At 38.8% G+C, this 27,988-nt stretch overlaps 1 protein-coding gene across 12 annotated transcripts in view; it reads right to left on the bottom strand.

The window, feature by feature from the left end:
* The window catches only part of Dlg2 (discs large MAGUK scaffold protein 2), a 1,645,338-nt gene that overhangs the window by 1,001,372 nt on the left and 615,978 nt on the right, over positions 1-27,988 (bottom strand). For 2 of the 12 annotated variants that reach the window (XM_041642636.1, XM_041642722.1), the window contains exon 1: positions 15,288-15,834. The exons of 9 other annotated variants lie outside the window; for them this stretch is intronic. In XM_041642636.1, coding sequence (XP_041498570.1) covers positions 15,288-15,389 — 102 coding nt within the window. In that variant the 5' untranslated portion in view covers positions 15,390-15,834. Of the gene's footprint in view, positions 1-15,287; positions 15,835-27,988 lie in introns of those variants that run through there. One more of the 12 variants, XM_041642783.1, reaches the window with a different exon arrangement.

The raw sequence follows: 27,988 nt of genomic DNA, 5'->3' as shown, positions 1-27,988 counted from the left end.
TTCTGAGTCATAATTTTACCGACTCCCATAGCTTAAAAACATAATAAATCCCATACACCCATATATCAGTTAAGCATGTAAAGGTCTCTCTCTCTCTCTCTCTCTCTCTCTCTCTCTCTCTCTCTCTCTCTCTGTGTGTGTGTGTGTGTGTGTGTGTGTGTGTGTGTGTTGTGTATGTGTGTAGGAAAAAGCATGTGGAGTTCATCTTGGAATAACACAGCCTCGGATCACTTTCCAAATGCTTTAGGTAATAGTAACAACAGTGCCCAAAAGTTTATGGTAAAGTCCTTGCTTGCTTGTCTTAACTCATTTTATTCTTACAGTATGTGTTTTCATAAGCCATTGTCATCACATATGCACATTGGATGAGTCTTCGAGAATTTAAATATTTTTTTCCACATCCTCAGGCCACTAATCAGTTGGAATCACCTTAAAATGTATCACTCTATTTTTCAAGTCTGCTTCCCTGCCTCTGTAATAAGCTATTTTTACAAATGTCAATTTCTAAGCTTCCAGGGGTTAAATCTAGGCTTTAGAAAGATGGTTTTTTGTTTGTTCTTGTTATTTTTGTTTCATTTTTTTAATTCTGAAAAATATTTTAAAGGGGAAAAACATTTTCCTTCAGAGTATGATATTCAGACTTAGGCAGTCATATGTGCCTGCCCCCACTAAAGTTTGGAATGCTATTTGACTCCTGACCCTTGGACTCCTTATTCATAAGATGGGACGTGTCTCTATAATCATTCCTTCTTAGACACAACAAATGACCACCAGTGCCTATTATGTGCCCATTTACCACAAAGACCGTTCAGGTACAGGGACACAGCATTAAATGAAAGAGCCTAGATGTCAAGAATATATCTATATCTTGTATACACAGCCCAGAATACACAGAAGAATGACAAAAGATGCCCGAGGGTATTGATGTTCAAATAGCTTGACTGCTATTGATCAGAATTTTTCCTATGTAACTAATACAACCATTTTCTTATTTTTCCCTTTCTCGTCTTCCTCTACATGGTACTTCTAGGTCACAGCCCTGCTTAATCACAATCTACAGGTAATGGCTGGCTTATTCTTCGATATGTATGATATTTTTAAGGAGATATGTGAGCACACATACGCGCACATTTTCATTTCTAGAAAGGGTGTGAGGTGGCATATCCGTTAACTTAAGAACCTTTCTGCTGACGGCTCTTAGCAACAGTCTTTAACAGTTCTGCCTACTTGGCCAGAACTGTCTTTAAGGGAACGAAGCATTCAGTGCCCTTTAGTGACAAATGGAAAACAAATGACTTCTAACAGGACTTAAATTCGGAAAACCGTTCACAGGAGTTGGCGAGTATCCTTGAAATAGAGAAGATGTTGAGGCAGCGAGCCTGCCACAACATGCCGGTTTCCAACAGCACCTTTCCTTGTAACATTGGTGACTCCACATCTAACAAACCCGAGGCTTGTGTCACAAAGATGCCAGGGTCCTGTGGGATTGTTACACCAGGATCTCATCATAGAGAGAGAAAGGCAAAGTCCCAAAAGTCCTCCTGCAAATCATTCCATTCTTCGAAAGGCAGTGGATAATATCTAGATTCTGAGGTTGTCACAGGAATTAAAGCTGCTATCAGTTCACAAGCAGGAGAACCAAAGCAAATCCCTTTGCACTGTTGAAAACCTATGAATTGCTTTAATGTATGTAGCCCGTCTCCTCAAATATGGGTGACTGTGAAGGCTACACTTAATAGCCATCCATTCTTCCATTCACCACCCCCACAATGAGCTCCAATTGACTTCTGGGTCTTAGTTCAAGACTGAACGTTCATTTGTTGTTTACTAAACATCTCATTGTTATTGATAATTTCATAATGTGGAGTCCAAGAGAAATTAAATGCATTTAAGATCTTCCTAAAATGTCAAAGCTGAAATATTACTTACATCATTATGCAGAACCAAAAGGGGTCCATGGGAAGGTTCTGAGAAATAAGAAAAATAAGGACGAAATTATATAATCTTATTGTTATCTCAAAAAGAAAAAAGTAGGGTATGCTCTTCTCTGAAATAAATGCTTAATTTGAAATAGAATTACATATATCCATTATTCTATAAGCATAATTGATTGAGTAGTTGGTATGTTGAAGTCAGCAAGTTAGTACACATATATTCAAGTGACATCCCAGACTCCTCTGTCCCTTATAATGCTTTAAGTCTTGTGAAAACTCAGGATAATTTGAAAGAAAAACAATTTCATAACTCCATGCAAACAGAGAGGGTCTGGTGTAAGTCTTCTGGGGAAGATGACACAAACTGATTGCATATATATATATATATATATATATATATATATATATATACACACATACACAACACATAAATAATAATAGCATTCTTTGCCTCTTTGGAAAACATCCATACCATTGTCAGCCATAGAATACATGTAGAAGAGGACAAATGTTTATTTGCTAAATAAACTCATACTGCTCTTACTGGCAAGTGGCATTTTATAAGCAACAATTAAAAAAACAATAAAAGGTGACAGAAGACAAAACGTCAAATGAATTAATACAGACAAAATTTGGGAGTTCTGACGAGTCAGACAATAGGCAAGAAAAGGAATTCACATTGTCCTTATATCAAGAACACTTATTTGACAATAAATAATCAAGCTCACATTTGGTACATAAACCATCTCAATGATATTTTACAAGTGCATATCAAAACACTTTTACAGAAAGTATTACAATTTATCAATTGGATTGAATGAAATTTACTCTACTATGTGTACCAAGGATTTTTAAAAACACCATCACCTTTGGGCACAATGGCATATCCTCAAATGAGTCCCAAATTTTGACAAATTTGCTTCTCCATACATGTAGGGAGAAAATAACCTTGAATTTTAAATAGAGTTCAAAACCAACAGGACCTGGATTGCTGTAATCCTATTTAAGTCCACTCATTATCTCTTAATTTTCTAAATATTTAGTTACATCAGAATGGATTTTGCCATGGTTTTTTTCTTAGCATATTCAGAGGGAATAGTTGAATAAAACATCATTAATTAAATGAGAAGACACATCTTAGACCAACATTTGGAAATAGAATTCTATTCTTTTTTGAGTATATATTTTCTTTAAAGATCTATAAAAACAAAATTTATATCAGTGTCACATTTTTATTCAAAATTAGAGAGCACCGTGATATGATAAAGTAAAATAGCACTTTTGGGGGTTATTTTTTTTTAGGTTGATCATAAAATTTGGGACTTTTCATGCTGGACTTAGAGGAACCACACACACACACACACACACACACACACACACACACACACAGTGTATTATGATCTAGAAACATGTAAAACTAGCTATAGACTGATTATAAGTAGAAAGCTGATTTAACTTAGAATAAATTTATATGTTTGTACTTTGCCTCCTATGAAGGCAAGCATACCTAAAATTTGAGCCATTTTTACAAAGAGTTATAGCTTTTCATTTAAAGATATATTGGATCTACAAATCCAATTTGAGATTTGAGCTCACGTAGATTCTTGCTGAGTTCTTTGACAACTAAAAAAAAGAGCAATACACAAAATTTGTTTGGAGGTTTTGGATTTCTGAAGTGAATTGCAATGGTTTGAGAAGGGCTGGAGAGGTAATAGTTTAGTTAGTACAGTTCTTGATACGCAAGCATGGGGGCCTGAGTTCCAATGTCTTAACACCCATATCAAAAGCTAAGCACACATCTTTAATCCAAGTTCTGGCGGGTGGAGACAAAAGGATCTCTGGAGTCCACTGGCCAGCCATCCTATTGAATCCATGTGCATTAAGTTCAGTGAGATTTTCAATTTCAAAACAATAAAGTGAAAAGCAACAGAGTAAGATACCTGGCATTGACCTCTGGTCTCCTCCACATACTTGTGTGGAGACATACAGATGTGCAGACATCCACATGACTGTCTATGCGCATGCATGCATACATATATGCACACACATACAATAACAGTAAGAAAATAGAAAATATGGAAAAGAAAGGCAGCTCTGTTTCCAGCTGCCTTGACAATATATTCTTACTTCTGTCCATTCAAGGGACTTGGCAGCCATTGTATTTCCATGGCAAGTGCTGCCTACAGAATGTTATGAATCAGACGGGGAAAGGGACCCACAGCCTGAATTCATTCTCTTACTCCTGTTCTCTGAAATACTCATCAGTCTTCATTACACAGGTGCAATTTTACTGGAAGGAAACATGTGTTCTCACAGCTGTTCTTAGCAGAGGTTTTTGCTTTTTATGCATTCTCTGAGGGTCGTGCACTGGGCAATGTCTGCCATTCCAGATTCAGGCAGTTACCATTCCTTTGTTTGATCACATAAATTAGTGGTAAGGGGCAAGCCTCATGCCAGGGTTCCTCTTTCTGCCCTGGGCATTATCCCAGAACTATCCTGGCATAGTAGTCTGTAAGAATAGGTAGCTGTTAAAAAATGCTTAGTGTTTGACAAACAAAGAAAAGGAACTTTTCACCTGCTTAGAGTTGGGATCTAGAATTTCACCAACAGGGCCAAAGACTTTGTGACTTTGTGGCTTTGACCTAGGCTAAAAGCATCAAACATATATATGTAAGAAAGTGTCACCATTTTCATATACCATTAGTACATGCTAAAAACTAAAACTATGTACAAATAAAAGGAGGCATTTTAAAATATCTGGCATAGTCTCTCAATATTTACCTGAAGCTCTGAATGACACTAAGGAGAAATGGACTGTTACTTAAACATCTCTAGTGAAGAGAATTTCCAACTCAGTATTCTTTCCTTTCCTTGTGTTAACTCCACTGAATTGCTGTTGAAGGTGAGAAAATAAACTTCTTTTAAACTGATACCTATCTGTTAATGATAGGCATTATTTGAAAATATAAAGAAGATGAAGATGGGAGTTTCTTCCTAGTGAATCTAAAAAGCCATTACACAGACCTAAGTTTAAGGAAGCAGGCAACACTGTGACCATCTCCACACAAGTTCCTCAACGAAATACAATTTACCGCGTTACTGGGAAAATGAAGGCACAGTCTATGTAGCCCTAGCCTCCTACTTCCTTACAGCTATTTTTTTTTTCTCATAAACTTTTCAAGGGAAAACCTCAAACCTCCAGGCTGCAGAAGATGTCTTTGCCCCCTCCAGCGAAAACAGGCATCCGGTGTCTACAATCAGTGAGATCATACCTCTCTATCCCCGCTGCTGCAGATAAGAACCTGTCGGTATTTTCATTATAAAACCGTTTTTGTCCCCCAAGCCTGAGAGACCAACCATAGCAATTTACTGGGAAAATAGCTCCGGTAAAGGGCAATGTACAAGACTCAAGTAAGAAGTGAAAACGCTTTCATTTTACAGAACTCAAGAAAGGTTTATTTGAGAATAAGAGGTCTAGAGAACCCCTAGGTTTGTTTGTTTATTTGGGGTGACCATTCTACCTTCAGAGTAAAGAAAATAAGGTTCGCTGGTATTTCAAACATAAATCCAAGGCATCATATTTTAGGAAATAAGTTATGCACTTGGACACCATTGGGCAACAATAGCTCTACTGGTAAGAGATATCACATGGTTTCTGAGTTGGGTGTCCATGAAGTGTTCTCTGAGAGCTGGAATCATCCTCTCGGACTCTGAGATGAAGGAATGGAGGAAAAGAATGATGTTGAACCAGAACTAATCAAAAAGGATAAAACAGAATGTGTTACTGATAGGCTAAAGAAAAGTGCTTGGTGACACTGCGGGGAAGGTCGGTTCGCTAGAGATAGTATTTGATCTGGTTCTCAGAAGCCCTCTGCTTCTCTACTACTAAGTCTTACATGTAACAACAGGAAGGATTTTTTTTTTTCTGGGTGGTTTCAGTACTATGTAAATGCAAATAAAAGTAAACAGGAAGGAAGTTCCTCTGGGGGACCGAGAGAAAGAAAACAATATTTACCTAATGAATACTGCACAGCAGACATTGTTTTGGTAGTCTTATTTGGTTTGTATGATGAGCTAAATACACACAGTTCTCTCCACTGAATGGACAGGGGAACTGAAACTCCTGGGTGGTGAAAGGGCTCCTCCAAGATCCTACGGCTAGAGCTCTGATCACACCATTCCTAATGCCATGCTTGCCGTGTGCCTCACTGTTGGCCTGCCAGAGCACACTCAGGCTGCCGACTGACCCTAGCATCCACACTTGTTACAGTCAGCAGGGTAGAGTATAATACAACGCACCACTCACTCTTCTCCATGTCCAGCTAATAGACAGGCACATACTCCAGTCAGGCCACTCTCTTCTATATTCTTTTGACATTTCTCCGCCACACACAGAAAAAGAAAGAAAAGCAAGGAGTTGGGACATATTGATTGAAGATAGATTTGAAACTCACATCAATCTGTTTTCCTTTGTGATCTAATCAAAGATGATTTAGAAAGGCCAGAGAAGGTTCAATCACTTTCAAAGGGCTTTCTATAACTCCATCACAAGCTGCCAGTGATTCTTTTTTTCCCTTTATGGCTCATTGCTGGCAGAAGAGATCGCCATTCTAACAGAGGAAAAGAGTAAACTGAGAATATAAACTATTTGCAGAGCTTCACTTACTATTAGCTGAGCATATAAAGAGATACTATCAGAGGGGAAGACTAATGTCCCTCCTCTTGAAGGTCCATATTCTAAGTAAGGTGTAGAGTAATTCATTTCAAGGCTTTAGACAACATCAATAATATACCAAAAGCTCATTCGTTCAACTCTCCCTGTTGTTTTCTTTGTTTGTTTGATTTGTTTTTTGTTTGTTTATCACACGTTTCTTAGTACAAACTGAAAGTGTTTTAATACAAGGACTGTACTTTATTGTGATTTGATTGATTGATTGATTGATTGATAATTCTAAAATGCCTTTTGTAAAGCTAAATATAGAAGATGGTCTAGGGACAATTAGAAATGAGTTGTTGGGCAAGTATATTCACATCCCTCCAAGGGGAGGATGTTTGAAAGAATTCGCTAAGCATGGGGATCCACGGGGGAAAGCATGTGGCCCCTACCCTTAACTCACAGGTCAATCAGCACATTCATGGTCAACATTTTGTTTGAGACCTTGTGAAAGTGGAATCACTAGCTAGGGTTGGTTACTTCAGATGTAAGACACTAGTATCATTAATTCCAGGCTGTGATGTTAGTGACTATGAAACAAACTGACATTTTATGTTGTCATTTCACAAATGAAATGTTTAAACCACCTCAGAATCTTGGACACAGAGTCTACAAAACGAATGCAAGGAAAGCATTCTCAAAATAGCATTTTATATTAATAAACATGCTAACACATGTTGACGTTTAAAATATATTTTGTTATTTATAGTTTCCAGGAGTTATTGTTTGCAATATTTTATTGTTTGACTTAATCATGTAAAAAATTTTTCAGAAAAATATTGTTCTATGTCCATCAACATTACAATGGATAATGTGTTTTGAAGTCTGACAAGAACACTCATACATGTGAAATGCTAATAAAGTGGCTTTGATTGGATAACACTGTGCTACAGTGAGACGTATGGCTAATCTGTGATTTATAACAAAGCAAAACCATCCATGATGCTAAGAGATTATACCTTTTGTTGCATCAATTTATCTATGGTATGGAGGGTCTATTGTATTTGTGATCATTAGCTCTCTGCAGACAGAAGTGTATAACTGATGATGCAATGTATAGATATCCCTCGCCAGATGCCTGTCAGAAGTCAGACTTTCATCTAAATCGATCCATTCAGCTATCTTGCTTTGTAAATGTAAGAGTATGCACAATTAAATATAATGATATGTATATGACTATATATATTATATATATAACTATATGTAATTATATATATATATCACATATACACACATACCAAGAAGTGTTAATATTTCACTCCAGAAAATACTCCATAGCAGTCATCCAGAAAGAATGCCCTTTCTGTTCTATTCAGGCCCATCATTACTAAAGTAAAATGCTTTATTTACACACTTTACCAAATTAACTTTTAGTCTCATCCAGAAACAACTGGAAGATAGACAAAACACAGCGCTTATTTCATGGCCCAGTTAGGTTGCCACATAAAATTAACCTCCACACAAGACAACTACAACAAGGGGATTTAGTCTGTGCTTCAGACAACATGATCTCTAGGAAGTAAGATACTGCAGTATACTATACAGGGTGAACTCTTTAAGATGGCGATAACAAAATGTATACTATTTTCCACTTCTATTCACTGAGGATGTATTTATTACCACTCACTCCTTTATTTTATAAATATTTATTGAATAGCTTACAAAACTGCACAGTTCATTTTGCTGCCTCTTTCAGTTGTTATTTGAATAAAATGAAAATGATATATAGCTCACAGGAAATAGAATTTACAGCCAGACAGCATAATTGAGGTGTGAACCACACTAGTTGCTAGAAGTAGTTCAAAGGAGACCAGGAGTAATTTAGTTCACAAAGAATCAAGTAATTTTACCTTCAGGACTTCAGAAAATTTCCTAAAATTCCCTAAGTAAGTATGAGGGAAAGGTTCCATGAAATATCAGCTTTCTCGGGATCCTGAAATCTCACTCAACACTTTTTCCGTAAGAATATTTTAATGGCAGAGTAATCATCTACCATCCTGATTTATTTCATCTTGGGGGCTTTCTCCCAAAATCTAACATGAACCACCAAATGTTTAAAAGCCCTTGAACCAGCGTGTGTAAGTGTCACAGGAGACACGGCCCAAGCAAGGTGCTTGTGTGCTCCTCAGCACCTGCTTCAGCCCTTAGCTCATTTTCACTTTCTCTTTCTAGGTCAGGTTTAATCTAGGATTTTGGAGGTATGGTTTACAAAACCTTCTAGGTTCCCTCATCCTGTAGCATTAAAAACCCTTTAATAATCAATGTACTGGTAAGTTAAAATATGTCTCTTTTTCAGACATACATTTCAATGCACCTGACTGGAATCTATACCATTTCTAACAGTGAGCAGAATGGATTTCATAAAAATAGAAAACAAATGTATTGAACATTTACCGCATTCCTAGCAATGTGCTAAATGCTTTCATCTTGATATCTCACATTACCCTTTACCAGCCAGCAGGGTGTTGCTTTCCCTGCTTCGCATGATGAAATGTGGCCCATATTCCCCCTTTCCTCACCCGGAATCCCAGAACTCCCTGCTGGCAGTTAGGAATCATGGCATATAAACAATAACACTGAATTGGAAGCGGGAAGACCTGGTTATAGCTATGACTCTGACCTTGAGTAGGGCACCTCCTGTCTACATGATTTAGTAACTTCCTGTGGGAAATGAGAGCGCGCGTACCATGAAAAATGATGTGTTGACTCAAACTCCTCTCCGAAGACACAGGCTTAGCTACTTCTTATACAATAAGGCTGCGTCCTCTGGAGAGTGTGCCTTGAATTCAAATTCACACATGTTCCCAGAGAGACGGGAAATTTACTTACAGCTTAAATGCACTTGTAGAAAAGAACTTGATGTCTGAAAGACCACTGCAGCTATTCTGGAGACGAAAGAAGACTCTATAGCTAAAGTAATTACATTCAAATTTTAGCTCAGCTATCCAGAAGCCATGCGACTTTCTGGATCTGTTTCTAAACTATGTGCAGATTGCTTCCCTAACAATAACATGAAAGTCATCTCTGTATGCATTTCAAAGGGGCAGTGTAAAAACTAATTGAGGCAGCATTTGTAGTGTGTTTAGTACAGTATCTATGACATGGGAGACTCTGTGTGTGTGGGGGGGGGGTGTGTAGGAACAATAATGAATTAATACCTGGATATCATAAACACCTATCTCTTTAATGTACTCAATTTGAACATTGGGGAGTTTTTCAATATTAGATATTGTTGAGATGAACTAATATAGTCAGGGGACTCACATGAACTTAAAGTTTAACAAAATTTTAATCCTATTTGTATAAGAATATGATAGATTGTCTCTTACCTATAAATTTATAACCTTGAAGGAAATATTAAAACTGGATAGAGTTTAAATACAAACTTATTGGTGGCAGTGCAAATCCATACAGTCATCCTTAAAATCAAAGTAGCAACGGCCATCTTACAGCACCAGAAATTTTAAAAAGTAATGTCTTTCCTTATTCTATCCAAAGGAAATGATTTCAAATCTAAATAAGACATATTTCCTGGGATAGATGATTATTTTTTGGTAGTAGCAAATTGGTGGAGGTCTAAACAGCTAAATATAAGCGTGCCTAACTTACACAGCAATTCAAATATGTCTGCAAAGTCCAATGTCAGTTGAAAACATGCGAATACAAGCCCTACTCAATTACACATATACTTCTTCTGAGATAGGCTCTCGCTGTGTAGTCTAGACTGACACCATGATAGTGGCCCTGTTTACCTCAAGCTTGCAGTCCTCTTGTCTCGCCTTCCTGAGCTCTTGGAGTACAACTGTGCATACACACTTAGAAATAAGCTACACACCGACCAGTGAAAGCAACACAGTCCTGGGAAAACGTAGGCTCAAATTATTAACAATTTTATCTCTACACTACTGGGATTCTGAATTCTATCTAAAACTTCTTCCCATTTTCTATTTTTGTTTCATCCGACTTACTTCAATTAACACAGATTAATATTAAAAAAAATATAAATGCCTAAATAGCCGAACTTTGCAGTATTAGAAGTACTCAGAGAAAAATTATCCTTCCAATGACAAAAATATACATGAGGACATGGCAATTTAGAATGCCCTGGGGAAATCATTCATTTATAAACAATCATTGCTTGATTTAAATGCATAAGCAAGAGCAAACCGTGCCACTTCTGTGTAACAAAATGAGCTGGAATGTAAGGTCTGGTCTGGGAGTAGCAGAAACTAACCAGGGCATGTGGAGGAACTGTCCGCCAGGGCAGTGCTGACACTTCCTCCTGATCTTGGGTGTGTTTAAGAGCACCTTCTGGAGGGTGGGAATTGACAGCCCACTTCTTCCTCTTTCTCCTCTTCCTTCATTTCCCCCCTCCATCATCCTGATCTATTTTGCTTCATTCCCTGGTTTATTTGTGCTCCCCTGATCACTATGGTAACTGGAATAATAACAAGTGTAAAAGCACCCAAGGTAGTACTTAGGCGGTCAGCCAAACTAAAGTCTTTCTCTCCTCTTCTTAGTTCATTAGAGCTTGGCCATTTCTCTTTCCTCTGAATTTCTTCTTTTCCTCTTTTTCCATCTCTACATGTTCTGTATTCTTTTCCTCCATTACCAATATATAGAATCACCATATAAAAGAAAGTTATTCTCCACCACATGAAGCTTATCAGTTCTCTGAGATAGAGTTTTTAAAATATCTGTTATCTATTTTAAAATGGAGTTTTTAAAATTGTTGTTTTAAAGGCTCTATATGATTTTGAAACATTTCTCACAACTTTTATCTATCTTAATATATCAAAGATGACATTAAAGGCAAATGATTCATCCCAAGGGTTTAATACCATGACTTAATAATTTGATTGTTCTGGTAACAAATTGATATTGGAGGGAAGGTAAAGGTGCCCTAAAACTTGAGCTGTCAATTTTTAATTAAATAGATTTATGATGTGCAACATATTTGGTTAAACAAAGTTATTACTATTGATGTATTAGAATATCCATCATTTTACAGTATGTGTGTGTGTGTGTGTAATGTGTGTGTCAGAGCACTTAAAGGGATTACTTAAATGGATGGCACACACCTGTAACCCCAATATTCTGGATGAGAAGCAAGATAATTGCAAGTTCAAAGATAGCCTGTGCTAAATAGCAACTTCAAGCCTAGCCTGGGATACAAAGTAAGATTAAGTCTTAAACACAAAACTAAGATACTAAACCACAATAGAAAACTTAATATATCATACATACACCTATATGTATGCATATCACAAATTGTTTATCCATTACTTGGTTTATTTCGTCACTGCATTTTGAATCTTCTGAAAGTTATCAAATCTTTTGAAAGTTATCAAATATTCTGATTTACTGCATCACTTTGCTTTTGAAATTGTAGAGACTAGAAAGAAGAGGATGGAAGGAGAGAGTCAGGAGAACTTAACTCTTTTTCCAATACAGGTACAGACAAGATAAAGAAGAGGAAACTACACAGGCTGGTACTCAGAATTCCACCCCTTATTTCAGTCTATGCAGATAGGAAAGCACGGTGACATGTTAACTCTTACAAGAGAAAAGAACCTTCTAGAAATCTTTCTGTCTCATGGAAGTCCATTCCCATGAACATTGATGTATGTTGATAGCAATGAACTGAGAAAGCAGAGGATCGATCTATGGAAATCATTTTGGCAAAGGGTACTCTGGTTTCTCTCCTGAGACTCTACAGTCACATTATTTTAGATACTCTGGAATTTAGGAAAGGAATTTAAATCACTTCTCTCAGTGGTCTTGGGATTCCTCTCATGGCGTCATTCTTGTATTTCAATGTATAATGTCCACTACAATATCTGAAATAGAGCCTAATACAGTCATAAGTAATATTTACCTGAACCGAATAATAGCCAGCATGCAGAAACGAGGGTTCTAGAGGTAGCTGACAAAATAAAACATTTGGGGGAATGGGTCTATTTTGATGATCAAATTACTCAGTAACCTTCAAATCATTACATGTTAGTAAGTTATTAAGAACACTTGGTATTTTATTTCAAGGTAACAATCTGGTGTAGAAAACCAGGGTTTTAGGCTTTGCCATGCTAAGCATCATCCAGGAAAGAAAATAAATATGCATGCTCATCTTGTTTTCACACACCCTAGATAATATCAAGATGAACACAGGTTTCCGGAAGCCCCTAATTAGCACATATTACAAGTCCTCTTCCACCGCTTAAAAAGTCAACTGGAAGAGTTTTTAGGTAGTCTCCTTAAATCAATATTGTAAGCAAGATACATGCCATATCATTTAACTTTGAAACCATAGAGAACACGAGTTTGTATTTGTTTTATGCTGAGTATTTGATAGCTGGATGAAGTAATAATATATGGGTGTTATTAATTTTTATTCTTTCATTCTGTGTATCAACACGTAAGTAGTTCCTACATAGGAACAGTGAGCCTAGAGTAACGTAACGTGAGGAAACATGACGTTTTGTCTCATAGCCGACATAGACACGATGGTGACAAGGGCACAGTGAAAGTGTTTCCTCCTAGCAGGTTTGAGCATCGGTCTTGGGGAAGTCAGGAAAATGGCCAAAGCCACGTGAAAGCACCAATTACCTGATGAAGACACTCATGCTAAGAGTCACATGCATCTTACTCAACTTTCCTCTGCACTAATGATCTATGTAAATACGTAAATCTGTGCTTGTCACTGTGGTCATCTTATCTGAGAAAACTGAGACTTGAGAAACCACACACATAAGACATGTGAAATCTACATCTGAAGCCCCACTGTTTGGCTCTTCACACTGTCTTGTGTCATTATCTGTTACATGATGTTGGAAAACCCCACCGTGGAGAGCAAGTGTGTAAAATACTAGTGATCTTTCTGTATTTAAGACTTGAAGATGGAAGACTTACATTGACCAACACATAACTAGTTCCCTTAGAAGTATAGTTAGAGTACATTAGTATAATATTATGGTGTAGGGCTTTTGAGACTTATCATATTCAAATAACTGACAATGTAGAATGGGATAGACTGTCTAAAGGTGCTCTTTGTTTTCATGGAATGAATTTGTTTTCAAAGAAGTCAGTTTGGCAGAGAGAGGGCATAGGAGCACACAAGGATGGAGAAGTTGTGTGGAAGGAGGCGGTCAGTGAGGGTGCCATTCTTTCACACATCTCGTCAGTGATGAACACACAAACCCTCCATGCCCTAAGACTTATTTGAGGTTTCTCAACAAAAGACCCATATTACCTTTTAATCGAAGTATAATGTTGTTAAAGCTGACCCTGAACTTGTTTATAGACACTAAAAACCACAATAATAATTGACATTCACTTCACCCTTAAAGACTTTTAGACAAGATGACATCTGAGAATGTTGGAGTTTGGGGGATAGTCTCAGAGATCCCCTCACCCACATCCTTCATTTCACACAAAAACAGATACATAAATAAAACCCCCAAAACCCAAAGTTCTAAGGAAAGACTAGAGTCTCTAGCCACCCAGTGTAAAACGGTTAACTCTCGTGAGTCTACTCAACCGGCCTCCTGTGAGTATTACCCATGAAGTGAAGTGTGTGGGCTTCACTAACTTTACCCCATTGAGCAAAGGGCCCATGCAGGCTCTGTGTCTGTCTTTCAGAACAGTGGAACTCACCAAGCAGTTGGCATTCATTTATAGGCGTGCACTTTGACCTACTTCTGATGAAGTACCCCCCACCCTTCCATACGCGTTCCTTTACAGATCATCTTCATAGCAACCACCAAAAGTGATTTCTAGAAACAGCTGAGTGTCGACAACACCAAGTTGTCGTTGCAAGTAAAATGCTCCCCACTCTGTGGAGCAAAGAACAGGTCCTGAGACCATTCTTCGGCAACAACTTTGTATACAGCCAGTTCAGGTAGTGTCCACCACAGCCAACAAGGAAGCTCGAATAAATCCCTTCAGGCGAGGCGTCCTGCACAGTAACCTCTTTCAAAACCCGGCAAACCTCATTTCCTTCTGACACTGAGCATCCTTACAAAACTCTGGGATTGGGAGATTATTTGCTGCAAACTTCGTGAAGTACAACGCCAGGCCACCTCTTTTTAAGCTTCCTGATTTCAAAGGGACTGGGTAAAAGCGAAGACGGTCTTATAACTGAGGACTACATATCTCTAGACTTTCTGCCTGAAGTAGCCATAAGCCCTTCACCTTTGAAACGCTCTTTGCAAACCAAGCGGTTCTGTTTTATTTGGAGAACTTCTCCGGTGCCAGCTACTCTAGCCGATGGCCCTGCTCCAGGGAGTGGGAGTCAACCTAAGGCTTTCAGAAGCATCCAAACCAGCGCCGAGAGCTAGTCACTAGCTAAAGGCAGGAAGAAATCGCAAGCACAGAGACATCTAAGGCGCCCTCTTTTCAGGAGCGCTTGCAGCTTCAGTGTGCTCCATACAGGGTCCTTTCACCGCCTAGCTACCATGCCAACACGGTCGGCTGGAAAATCATTGGGCTCTCCTGACTCCAAACCCCTGCCGGCTCCGAGAGTGGACAGAGCAGTTTCGTCCGTCACACAACAGGCAGACAGACAAACAACAAAAGAAATTGTTTGCCCTCCCGGGGGAGGCCAGCATGCATTAAAAGAAGACACAAACCCCTCATCCTACCTTGCATCCAAACATCAACGACAAAGTGTTGTTGGTGCAAGCAACTTTGCAGTGGCAAATCATCGGTGTAAAACAGTCAGGGTCCTTAAGAACAGGGGACATTCCTTTCAGCTGCGGCAGTGGCAGCTCGCTGGGGGGACCCGAACTCGGTGCTCACCCAGAGTTCCCAGCGACAGCCTGGACAGCCTAGACCGAGCAGCAGCAGCTACGATCGCTGCCCCCGGTGCCCGGTGCAGCCATCCCCAGCCTAGGTGCAAACACCGCTGCCCGCAAGTACTGTGCGTCTCGGGGTCTGTCTCCCCAGGGGAACGAGGAGTGGGGGAAGGGACAGACAGAGAGCACAGACGGGTTCCCCAGTATATGGAAATTGAAGGAGGTAAAATAAATATAAATGTAAATAAATAAATCAAAATAAAAGAACGCGAGGCGCTTTGAGGAGGGTTCAAAGGAGGTGGGGCAATATTAGCATGTAAAAGGATGTGCCCGCCTACTCGCCCCAGTCACACTAGATTGTCAAGCAAACTGAAGGGGGCTGAGATTATTTCCTCTGAAGGAAATTATAAAAAAGAAGAAAGAAAGAAAAAAAAGCCATAATGCAGTTCCCAATTTGGTAAGAAGCCAGTGGCTGGCTGCTGCAATCCAGAGTCACCGTGGGGAGCGCTGGCCCAGAGAGGTGGGAGGGAGGGGCGGAGAGAGGGAGGGAGCGGTGCACGCTGCTCGCCAGCCTGGTGGTTCGCCGGGAGCCACCAAGAAGTCTCTGACTTCGGCGAGAGGGCCATTCCCAGGGGGTGTGACCCCGAGACCACACAGGCCCCCATTACGACTGCTGCTTCAGGGTGGACAATCTCAGAGGTTGAATTCCTGGGTAGAAGACAGCGCCCAGCAGTGGAGGGACTGTCCTCCCCACCCCCATAGAAGAGCTAGTAGGAGACGGGGGAGGGGACAGTGGCCCGCAACGAGATCTAGTGTAGAATTAGGTTCCAAATGATTTTGCTGGTTAATTCCTTCTGGGTCAGCGAGTTCACTCGCTCCCTAGGTTGGAAAAAGGACCTCAGAACCAAGCCTTTATCTGATGATGACGTTTTTTTTTTCTTTCTCAAATTCAAAAGGGAAGGACATTCTGCCCTGCCCCCCACCTCGGTGGCTAAGAGGCTCCCAGAAGCCACAGAAGTATCTATGCTGTTCTAGAAGTATAAATGAGGAGACCAATGGATGCTTTATTGTTTGGACTGGTTTGGTTTTGGTTTTACACCTGAGTCTGTGAAAACTGCAAAAAGACTTTAAGTTAGTAAGCAGCTTACACAGCTGCAAAAGAGCTTAGCGGTGACTTTTAGGATGTGATTAAAAGAAAGTGTAAGCAGCAGGAAGTAGAAAAGGGTACAACTGTCTGAGGCCACCTGGATGCCGGGCACCATTCCTCGCAGATGGTAGGTTGGAGAGAGCAAAGAGACATCAGGGTGTGGAGTAAGAAAGTTCTGGGGCTGTATGTGGTGGTCCCTGAGTTATCTGCAAGGTCTGAGTGCCTTGTTTATCTATTTATATGCCTCATGACACCTGGAGAGAGATGGGGCCAAGAGGAACAGCTGCCCATCTACTTTTGGAGCAAGCATCAGAACAGGGCAGTGCAGTGGCTCTACTTTCTGCTTACAGACCTTAGAGATCAGTCTCTCTTTCTTAGGCCAGAGAATCAGTAAGGCAAGCAAGGTAGGTTCCAAAAATATGGATGAGATGGTTTAAAACCAACTTCACTGATGATCCCAGGAACCTGTCCAGATTTACAATGTTACAGCAAGGACAAAAGAAAAAAAACAAAAATTGGAAGTTATCAGGTCAAATGCATTCTCTTATAAAGTGTCTTTTATCACCCTTACCTAAAATACTTCATGCTCCTCTCTGGAGTTAGTGTACACTAAACTCCATAAAATTCTTTGCATATTAACAAAAACCCCTAACTTTCCCCACCCAAAATGACGTTCTCACTCCTAAGGCAAGGAAGATGTCCAGAAAAAAACACTTTTGCAATCACCTCCCAACTCTGGTAAGGGAAATCTGAGTTCTGCCTAAGAAATGAAGAGCATTTGCAAAGTCAGTATGGCATCCAGTATGAACAAAACTCCACGGGGGATTTACAGGAGTTAACAAGGGTTCTAAGTGAAGAGGGCAGCCATGACTTAGGTTTTGGTGTTTATACGCATGGGGAGCGGGGCTGCTGGAAAGTATGTGTATGTCACTCTTACATATACTAAGGCATATTTTAGGAAAACACTGGTATGAGGCATCTTGTGTAGTCTGAAGGTTGTGCTAACAGATGAGGTATAGGCTTTAGCATTCCCCCCATAAGCTATGTGAGTGTGAGAACGCTTCCACCTACAGAGTGTCTGTAATTGTGGCTGCATTTTCCAAGGAAGAATAGCTTCTAAAAATGTGGTTCAATATAGTCCCCTTATTCATTAGCCTATAATTTGGATTTCAAACACCCCAAACGTATCATATGCTCTATATTGTGATGATCCAATAATATCTAACACAGTCTTTCCCTGATGAATTTGCCAAGTTAAGCCTGACCTCCTATTCTAGGGCAGCATTAAGGGCTCTTACGTTCAAGTCATTTCCCGTTTAATCATTAGTGCTGGTTCAGATTGATAAGGCCTGACGAGAAAATACAAAGCAAAAATGTGTGTTTTACTGCTTCTGTCTCTTATGCTTCCATCAAGAAAAAAACCCATTTATCTACACACTTCTCTCAATAAACACATATGCATATCTGTTTCTATGTGGTATATTTGGAGACATTTGATGACTGCTCCTTCTTAGTTCCTGTCTCTCAATAATAGTTCTAAAGTAATTGGAGGGCTGAGAGAATGTGGGGGCCTGTGTCCATTACAATGAACTGTTCAGTTACAGTCAGCAACCACTATGGTTACAGAACTGAGGCACTGTTACCTTAAGATATGCAGCCTGCTCTAGGAATTCCTACTGCCTATAGCCTTTAAGATACCTGCCCACTTGGGTGTGGCCTCAAACTATTAAGCCTAAGTAAGTCAGGTCTCTTTTCTGGCTGCTGGATTTGGTTGCTGTTCTCCATTCCAGCAGAGGATTTTGACTTGTGAGTCTACCCCTAAGTAAATAACCCTCTATTATTCTCAATTCTGAGCTAGTGAGGGGTTTCTTTTAAGCATCTTCTTCAGCACACACTGCACTATTGGTCTAAAATGTACTAGTTTGGAAATATACAACATGGGGATGTTCTGCAATATTTTTAGGAGGAAATATTTCTCAGGAATGACAGGATGTGACGTGTTCATCATAATATCAAAATAACAACCCTTATTTGGACATTTTGACGATTAGTAGCATTTATAGGACTTTCTGATAACAACATCTTTCATAGAAAATAGATTGCACATATATTTTAGTTACATCTCCCTCAATATTGATCCCACTCACGAAAACAATATTATCAATAAACATGGACAGGGTCCAAATACATTTATTAATCTTTTTTATTATTTGAGAAATTAGGATAAGAGATGAGTCATTACCTTTCTTTGCTGATCATTTTCATAGCTATTTTATTTTATATGAATGGGTGCTTGCTGTGTATCATACGTGTGCTACACATGCTACCCAAGGACTACAGAAGAGCATGTTGGGTTCCTAGGAATGGGCATTACAGAGTTGGAATTGGCTTTATGTGTGCTGGGAATTGAACTCTGGTTTTCTGGAAGAGCAGTCAGGGCTCAAAATCTCTGAACCATCTTTTCATTTCCACGAAATATAAATTTATTTCTTTCCATCATTTGTTTTCAGTGGATACATATTTATATGGTGTTATCTATTATATAGGAACTTAGTAGTGCTTGTTCTGTGCTCTGTTCTGAATTCAGCACTTTGCTGGTGCCAGATCCTGCTAAATAGGGTTGACTACGTGACCTCCTCATTCCCCATTCAGTGACACTGTTCCCAATAATTTGGGATCAATTAAAAGGAATATTTTTACCCTATATTCTGGCAAATACTACAACTGTGTGCTTCTTTCTTTGGACAAACTCTCATCAATAGAGCACACTGCCTTAAATCCTACATGCTCATTAGCCTATTTTACCACTACAATCACCCAATCTCACCAAAGGAGAAATCTCTATCATAGAAAGAATAGCTTTCCAAACCAAAGCTGGTATACTAATCAGCTAAATGAAGCAACTAATCAAAATATTTTAATGACTTTCAATCACATATATTCATCTCTCATGCTGAATGTCCTTAACATCTTACGTCTTACTGTAGAACACAGAGCTTCATGGAAGAAGAACAGCCTCTATTAGGGCATGATGCTCTCTTCTCATGGAAAAAGGGAAGATCCTAGAAATGGAGTCATTCTTAAAACTTCACTTTGGAGAACAACAATAGTAATAATATCTTCCTACTTACACAGTTATCAGCCAAATAATGTCATAGCTATCCTCGTCCTAGTGAGTGGAGAAGGGCAGTCCTGTTAGAAGGATGGAGGAGAACAGACTGGGGAAAATAACGTAGTGGCCTAGAGTTTAGTCAGATAATAGAAAGAGGATATGAAGGCAAGAACTGTGACTTATAGATCCATTCTGCTTGATACTTACCAGCTAAGATTGTGCAAATTTTCATTCATTTTCTATAATACAGATTGTTATTTCAAGGGCTTCTTCCCTGTCATTCCCACTAAGAAAGTATTACACAGTTTATGGCAATACCACACTGAACATGCCTAATCTTGCCAGAAAAACATAAGAGATTCAAAAAGCAAGCTCAGGGGTAAATGAGACACACTAGGATGTGCTAATAACTGTGCAGTTTCAGTCTTTGAATCCCTTTCCTTCATGTTTGCACTACACACAAAAGTCCACTTATTGCATTTAAATATTCAGTAGAAATGTTTTAATATAATTAATATAGCAAGAAATATAAACAAGGTATCTTTCATCATGGACTTTCCTGAACTATGTAATGCACCTTATTGCTATCAAAGAGATTACAAATTAATTAAACAAATTTGGTTTGAAATCAGAACTGTTGGAAAGTATGCATCCATAAGCATTAATAATTCTATTTAAAGTCCATACAAATACTTTATCAATAAAGTTAAATTCCCCAAAGGGCCATTTTCTGTTCTGCAACATGGTAATGATATTCCAAGGTCTCTAGAAGGTTTAAATGAGAAAATGTATTAGCAAATAACTTTCGCCCATACCTGATTTGTGCTACACATTATATAAATCCTGTAGATTTTCCAATGAATTTCTCTCAAGGTAACAGAAAGAAATAAATGCTACTACATTTACCAAATAATTACAAGTCTCCAATAGCTCTTTTTTGACTTGTTCTCAGCACTTCTATTTTCCTATTATCAATGAACACACCATCTCAGTTAAGATCTTGTCAGGTCTCACACACACTGACTCAGATAGCCTCCATGTTCCCTTCCCGCCTCTGAGCTCTCAGTGTTCTCTCTGATTTAGGAACCTATGGCTACTTCTCTGGGCCCCGCCGCAGATACCTCTGGACCAGTAACATTTAGAGCATAGCTGTCTTCTACTTGAGCTTCATGTAAAACATCTGCTCAGCCTTTCCTCAAGCTGTCATGCTGCAGGATAGAATTTGTAGTTAAATGAATGAAAAGTAGCTATTTTATTTAGGATGAAGGCAATCATTCAACAACCTCCAACAGGGCTCCAGGAAAACTGGTGTCGATTTTTGTCTCCTAATCCATCCTGTTCTAGTTTCATTTCTGTTGCTATGATGAAACACCTCAACAAACAATTTTGGGAAGAAGGGGTTTCTTTGAATTAGAATTCCAGATTGAATCTACCACTGTGTGTGTGGGGGGGGGGAGAGTCAAGGCAGGAAGTCTTGGCTAGTCGGAACTGGTTGAACAGCAGAAGGACAAACAGGCACATGCCTAAAGCTCAGCTAGCTTTCTCTGCTCTTAAACAGGACAGGTCCTCATACCAGGGAAAGTTGTTACCCACTTTCAGCTTTTCCACATCAACTGAGGTAATCAAAACAGCCCTTCCCCTGCCGCACATGCCTACAACCAAACCCAATCTGTACAATCGTGCATTAAATTTTTTTCCAGGCGATTTTAAGAGGTATCAAGTTGTCAAAAAATCACCCTATCCCAATCCCCTACTTGTAAAGCACAAGTCTGTTACTACAGAAAGGATGGCACATTGATCATGATGAGTTTGCCATTTTAGAAGCAAGTTTTCTGGAAAGTTATTGCTCTCATTTCCACAGTCATTGTGGTCATCACATTTGCATTTTTTATTAAAAAAGAAACTTTAAAACAAATATCCTCTGAGGCTCCTATAAGAATATCTTTAGCAGCAAAACTCAACTTAAAAATCAAGAATTCTTTAGGTCTTTCTGGTTATCAATTGTTTTGTCAGATTTTGATGTTGAAAGAGTAACATCTGTGCCTTGGGTTCCTGTTGGGCGGATGCTGGCAGAATAACTCGCATTTGGTCACTCATTGTCTTGGGTAATTTGCTCATCCGGTGAAAGAGGGAAGAGTTCACTAAATTACAGCATATAAGTAATAGGATTCCTATGAAGAGTACAAAAAAGTCTTATGTAAAAATCCCTATTAAAGTGTCTCTCCTCACATGCACTGGTGTTCAATACTATGCATTTGCTCATTCACTCATTCTCTTGTTCATTCATTCAGTGCCCACCAAAATTAGCCAAACAAACCACCAACAATTTCAAGTGAACATCGACCAAATGCAGCAAAATTCCTGTGAAGCAATGATTCTATTTTTATAGTGTACTTGCCCATCTGTGAAACAAAGACAAATTTTCATTGCCAGAAGACAAAAAAAAACCCTAAATCTAGAGTTCAACTTAGAGAACAAAACCATGGTTCATTGTAAATGGTTTCATATTGTCTCCAAGTGCTCACTCCTGCAACCAGACTCTCCTTATCAGTCGTCTTTCATTCCGACAATAGATGCTGGGCTAGTGGTAAGAACTAAACAAGGTGAGTTACTTAGCACAAAGACACCCACTCTATCATGCTGTCAACAGGGGCCCTGAGCTAATCATCCCAAATGAAATGAAGTGATGATTATTCAATGAAACAATTGCTCCCTTGAAGCTGTAAAGACAGCAGATCCCTCTCGCAATCATATACCATAGACTTAAGATATGACACAGTTATCTCTTTTAATATGCGGTTATAGACTGTGTTTAAGGACTGAGTTGACTCTAAGTTTTAAGTATGACCTTGCCAAGTTTCCATTTCCTGTGTACTTAAAGAATAATCATTCTGGAAAGGAAAACCAAAACTACCTTTTGTTATAGTGTGTGACTTACTCATGTTATAAGAATGCTAAATTATTCTTTTATTATGGTAGTCAATGTTAAGTATAATGTATTAGAAGATCCCATTGTATTAGTTAAACGTGACAGCATCTAGCTGTAGAAAGGCTTTGTTGGTTGATTCATAATGTCAACACATTGTCTCCTGTTTTTGTTATGCACTTACTATTCACTCATTTATTCATTCAAAAAATAGCCTGTGCATACATGTGGTATATATGTGCATATACAGTTATGTGCACCCAGGAATGCATGTGGATAGGCCAGGGGTGACTATCAAGTGTCTTCTACCTCTCGACATTACAGTTTTTAATAAAGAGTTGTTGATAAACCTGGAGGCTGGCTTACAAGACAAACCCTTGGGATGTTCCTGTCTCCATTTCTAAGAACAAAGGTACCACTGGTGTGTCCAGTTTTACATGGATATGGGGATCTGAAATTATGTCCTTTTTCTCCCATATCAAACATGTAGTTGTCTGAACCATCTACTCAGCCCTTCAACAAAGACTTTTGAGTCAGTCCTTCATGCTATCTCCTGTAGTAAAGATGAGCACAGTGATGAGGTGTTTAGTTATCAGTAACAGTACAGCCCTGGTCTTGTGGGGACCACAGATCAGTGGAAAGGACTGATTAGGAGGAGAGCCTTGAAGAAAGCTGCCCGGCTCTCAAGTGAGAGAAAACCACCAGAAACCCAAAGGATGAATGGAAATGCCTTGGAGAAATTGAGGGCAAAGATAGCTCAAGTAGAAATGATGGAGTAAATATACAAATGCTTGATTGTTAACAAATCAGGAATATATAATGGACTGTGATCACAACAGAATAATACAAGAAAGGAGAGGAAATCGTAAGTGAGTTGAGGCCAATGAGAACACAGATATAAGACTACGCATTAATATTTAAGATCATTTTATTCCAAAAGTCTAAAGCACCTATTAAGGAATATGTTTTAAAGAAGATCTATTGGACTAAAGCCTATAATAAACTATAAGCACATAAGATGCAAAGTTTGATATTTCAGTACATGAATACATCCAGGAAACCATAAACACAAACAACACTGGGAACATAGCATCACCTTCAAATGTTTGCTCAGGCCTCTTGCATCTCTGATCCTCAACAGAGATGCATCTCCTATAAGAAGTTGAATATTTTAGTTATTAAAATGTCAAGAGAAAAAAAGGTCAAAGCATCAGATTAATGGGGAAGGAAACAAAGATTGAGCTACAATGAAGTTGCTCTGGAAACCCATAAAAATGACTAAAATTAGAGTTTGGGAGTTCCAAATGTTGATGAGGGTGGGAGACACTCAACTCTCACATAATGCTGGTGCGACTGTCAAATGATACATTCACTTTGGGAAAACACTTTGGCACTTCTGAAAGTTAAGGGTGAATGCCATATACTCTAGGTACTCATAAGCAAGAGAAACATCTCCCCTCAGACACGTACACTCATGTCTATAACAATTCTTTTTTTCATAACAGCCAAAGCTAAAATACATACACCAGAAGGTAAATATATAAATTAAATGACATGAGTTAGAAAAACCTCAAGTCTTTATTCTAGTTAAAAGTATACCCATTGCACAAGTCCACTGATTTAAAAATCTAGACTATAAAAGTTAATGCATAATGATAGGAAGAATCTTACTATTGCCTAGACCAAAGAGAAACTAAGAGAAAGAATAAAAGGGGACAAGTTCCCTATTTAAGTTGAATTATAAATTAAATAACATCTACTTTGGATAAGTTAGAATGAACTTCATCTAAAGAACAGCTTCATGTGCTCCATCAGAAGAAGACATTTCAAACAGCTGAAGCACAAAGCTGTTGATATGAAACTATTGGATAAGAGATTTTAGACGAGTGGATTTTATTGAGGTATAAGAGTGGTGTAGATGTTGTATTTTTGTCAGTATATAGAAAACTATATATAGGATCTTCAATGAACTGCTAATCATATTGAATTTTGAAAACAAATTGAATCACATTTCCTGAATCAGACAATATGCAATTTCTACCCATAGAAATAGCTAAGATTGGGCAACCCTTTTAACTCCAGCACAATACATTCGAGGTGCAGCTGGGATTGGAAAATATAGGTCTTGTAACACCTTTTTGAATATTCTTTCTCATGTGCCATGCAGTGGCAAATTTAAATATGAAAGAAATTCTGTAAATTTAACTTAAAAAAATGCTTTCTGCAAACTCCTCCTGGGTGAATACAGCTTTTCAGGAAGAACTCTTCCGTTCTGGCTGAACTAATTACAGAATTTACAGCTCTGTGTCAAAAAAAAAGGTAGCAGTAGCAGTTTCCTATTTAATAAAAAGTTAAACATTTTTAAATCTATTTTAAACTCAAAATACTAAAGCCAAATGAGGTTTGAAAGAACAAAGTCAAGTTCCCACCTGAGCTAATGTCGCCCTGTTCTTTCCAACTAAGAACACATCAATTTCGAAAAACCACTCTTTTGTGACTAGGTACAATTCAAAACCATATTTGAAATAAAGACAAATCAGGTCTCAAAGGGGAAAACCAGAAGTCTACCTCCAAATGTTTCTGCTCTCTGGATCCTCAGCGTAAAGAAAACAAAACGCATACACACAAAGCCCTGCAAAGCATAACCAAAGGGTTCTGTCTTCAGGTTTTCCATGTGGAATGCTTAAGCACAGTGAGGGGTATAAATGTGCAAGGACTGGCTGCTGCCTGCCAAACAAACGAGGTGTGCACAAATCATGCCACCTCTGCTTTAGCGGAGTTTAGGTGGTGGAGCGACAGAGAGCAGGAAATCATAAAAATGTACGGGAGAGATATGCTTGATGAAACATTGGGGATTCTGAAAAAAAAAAGAAGAAAAGAGAAAAGAAACATAGAAGAAAGATTGTTACTAGCTGCTCTGGTTATATACTGGATCCCAGGAAGTAGTTCAGTAAAAGGAAGTCTTTACTACTGTATGAAGCCAGAAAATAGGATAGCCTATTATTTTATATTAGGACTTAGAGGTGATCTTAACTCTGCTCTTGAACTTCTTTTAGCCTAGGCCAGATCAGATTGAAAAGCATGCAATTTTCATTTTTGGATTAGAAATCAAACTGTCCATTTACTTAGTTGAAATGTAAGCCAGAAGAAGTGTCTGACCTCTGACACTCAGTTCTGCTTTTACAATAAGAAGGATAGAAAAAGAGCTAATGAGATAAGGTAGACTCCAAAGAGTTCTGTGTCATAATGTGGTGTGCAAAAGTGGTGATGTGACCTAGCTCCCTTGTTCCCTAGTCTAGGCATGCCAATCTTCCAGCAGCTGCAAGCTACAGAAATCTCAAATCAAGGTTCCTTTAACAACAATATCTGATGGCCACAAATATCAAAATTGACTTAATACAAGACTTCTGGTTCTTGTCAGTCATTGACTTGGCCTCCCTCGAAGTGAGATTGTTATACACTTACACAGATTGCAAGAGAGTAGTGGACTTCATTAATAGCAAATGGGGAAAAAGATGGTGGCATTCATGTGGTCTTGGAAAAATTTAGTTCCAAGTTGACCCAGTAACTTTGTGGAAATACATCTTTGAACATTATAAAATCCAAGCAAAGGGCACAGACAGTCCACACACTATTACCATCAGGGGAAAGTCTATGGTTTACTATAGACAAGTTGGGCCAGTCCTTCATTTGACAAGGCCACTCACAATTTCCCTATGACACTTGCACCTGGCTGTATAAGAATAAACATTTAAATTGATTTTCAATTAATAAACTTGCAAGCACATGAATGGATAAAGTGTTCCAGAAAGCTATGATAATGAATGCAATTTCTTTTTTTTACTAGAAAAAAAAAACAAGCAATTTACTATAAACATTGCCATTATGTTTAAATTACATAATTTTTCATCCATATTCACATAACCCATTCACATATTCAGACGGAGGCTACAGTAGAAGTGCATTTACTGTGAGAGAAGTAAATCTAAGCTGTTGCCTCAAAGGAAGAAGTAATTATGAGGCATGAGAAAAAAACACAGCCTCTGAAGTCAGGTGAGCAGGGATTTGAATTCTAGCTCAGTTACACACTAGAACTATGCTTGCAGGCAATTTGTTTAGACAGTTCAGCCCTTTGCACAACAAAATGGAATTACTATCACCAAACACATAGACTTGCTATAAAAATATACTGAAATGCCATAATAGAACACTTCCTTGCACCAAGGTACTCAGTAAATATTGTTTCAGATCTCCCTGGCTGCCTGTTTCTCTTCTCCATCCCTCAAGCACCTACGTATGAGTTTAGTTCAAATCACTAAAACCCGAAACTATGATATGGCACATAGTTTTATACACTGATTCAGGTGATGGATATTCAAGATGGTTAGAATATGCCTTTTGTCATCAAAAAGTTTATGTCTAAATGAATGATGATATAAACATTGCAATAATTATCAGCTACAAAGCAGAACAGAAGGAGTTGGGTAGGAGACAGCAGCCAGCTTCTATCCCTCCAGTGTAGATGCGTGTCACCTCCCCCGCCCCCAAAATGAGGCTGAGTGCCATGCCTCCTTTATGAGCACACAAAGAAGGCTGCCGTCCCCCTGTTCTGACAGTGCTAGTGATTTCTCTACAACCAGCTTCCTGTGGTTTCTGAAATAGAATCAAAGACACCTGACAGGGTAACATCTGCTCTAGCCTGCACAGCTGCAGGGCTAGCTCATCGGGATGCCAGGATAGGAAATTGTGGATAAGGAAACTTGATTGGTGTCAGAGATAAGATGTTGGGAGAGGAGTACATACAGATCAGATTGCCCAGCACTTTCTCCTACGACCCCACACAAGTCATCTAGTCTTCACGAATCTAATCAAGAGTGGTATCTCTTTCTCTCAGCTTGTTCCGGGTGTGTGTATTTAATACAGTGTCTATACCAATAACTACAATGAGATAGTGAGAACAGTGAAATAATGATTAGCACTGTAAAGTTTTATATGCCTTTTTCCCTGATGGATGAGCACACATTTGCAGGCTTATTTAATAAATAAATTTTCATTGAGCCGCTACCATGTGCTATCAGAGACTATAAACATGAGCATGTCATATATTCACTTGGTAGTTTATCGTTTTGTTGGAGTGCACTGTTCTAAAAGTGATCTGATGCATCACTAAGTGCTGGATCCTCATTCTCAGGAATGTGTGTGTGCGGGGGGGGGGGGGCAGGGATCATTTTTCGTCTTGTGTACAGTAAAGCAGCAAAGGTTAAGAGACTACAAGTAAGCTCTGTGGATTTGCTCACTGGGCCCTCTGTAAAGTCAGTGTTCTCATTTCTAAAATACTTGTCTTTCAAGAGGACTTGAAAAGG

Source organism: Microtus oregoni, unplaced genomic scaffold (assembly GCF_018167655.1).
Source record: "Microtus oregoni isolate MIOR12 unplaced genomic scaffold, Mior012 000000F_ref0000247, whole genome shotgun sequence".
NCBI classification, from domain to species: Eukaryota; Metazoa; Chordata; class Mammalia; order Rodentia; family Cricetidae; genus Microtus; species Microtus oregoni.
Note: the sequence above shows the minus strand (reverse complement) of the source record. Positions and strands in the feature narration are given on the sequence as shown.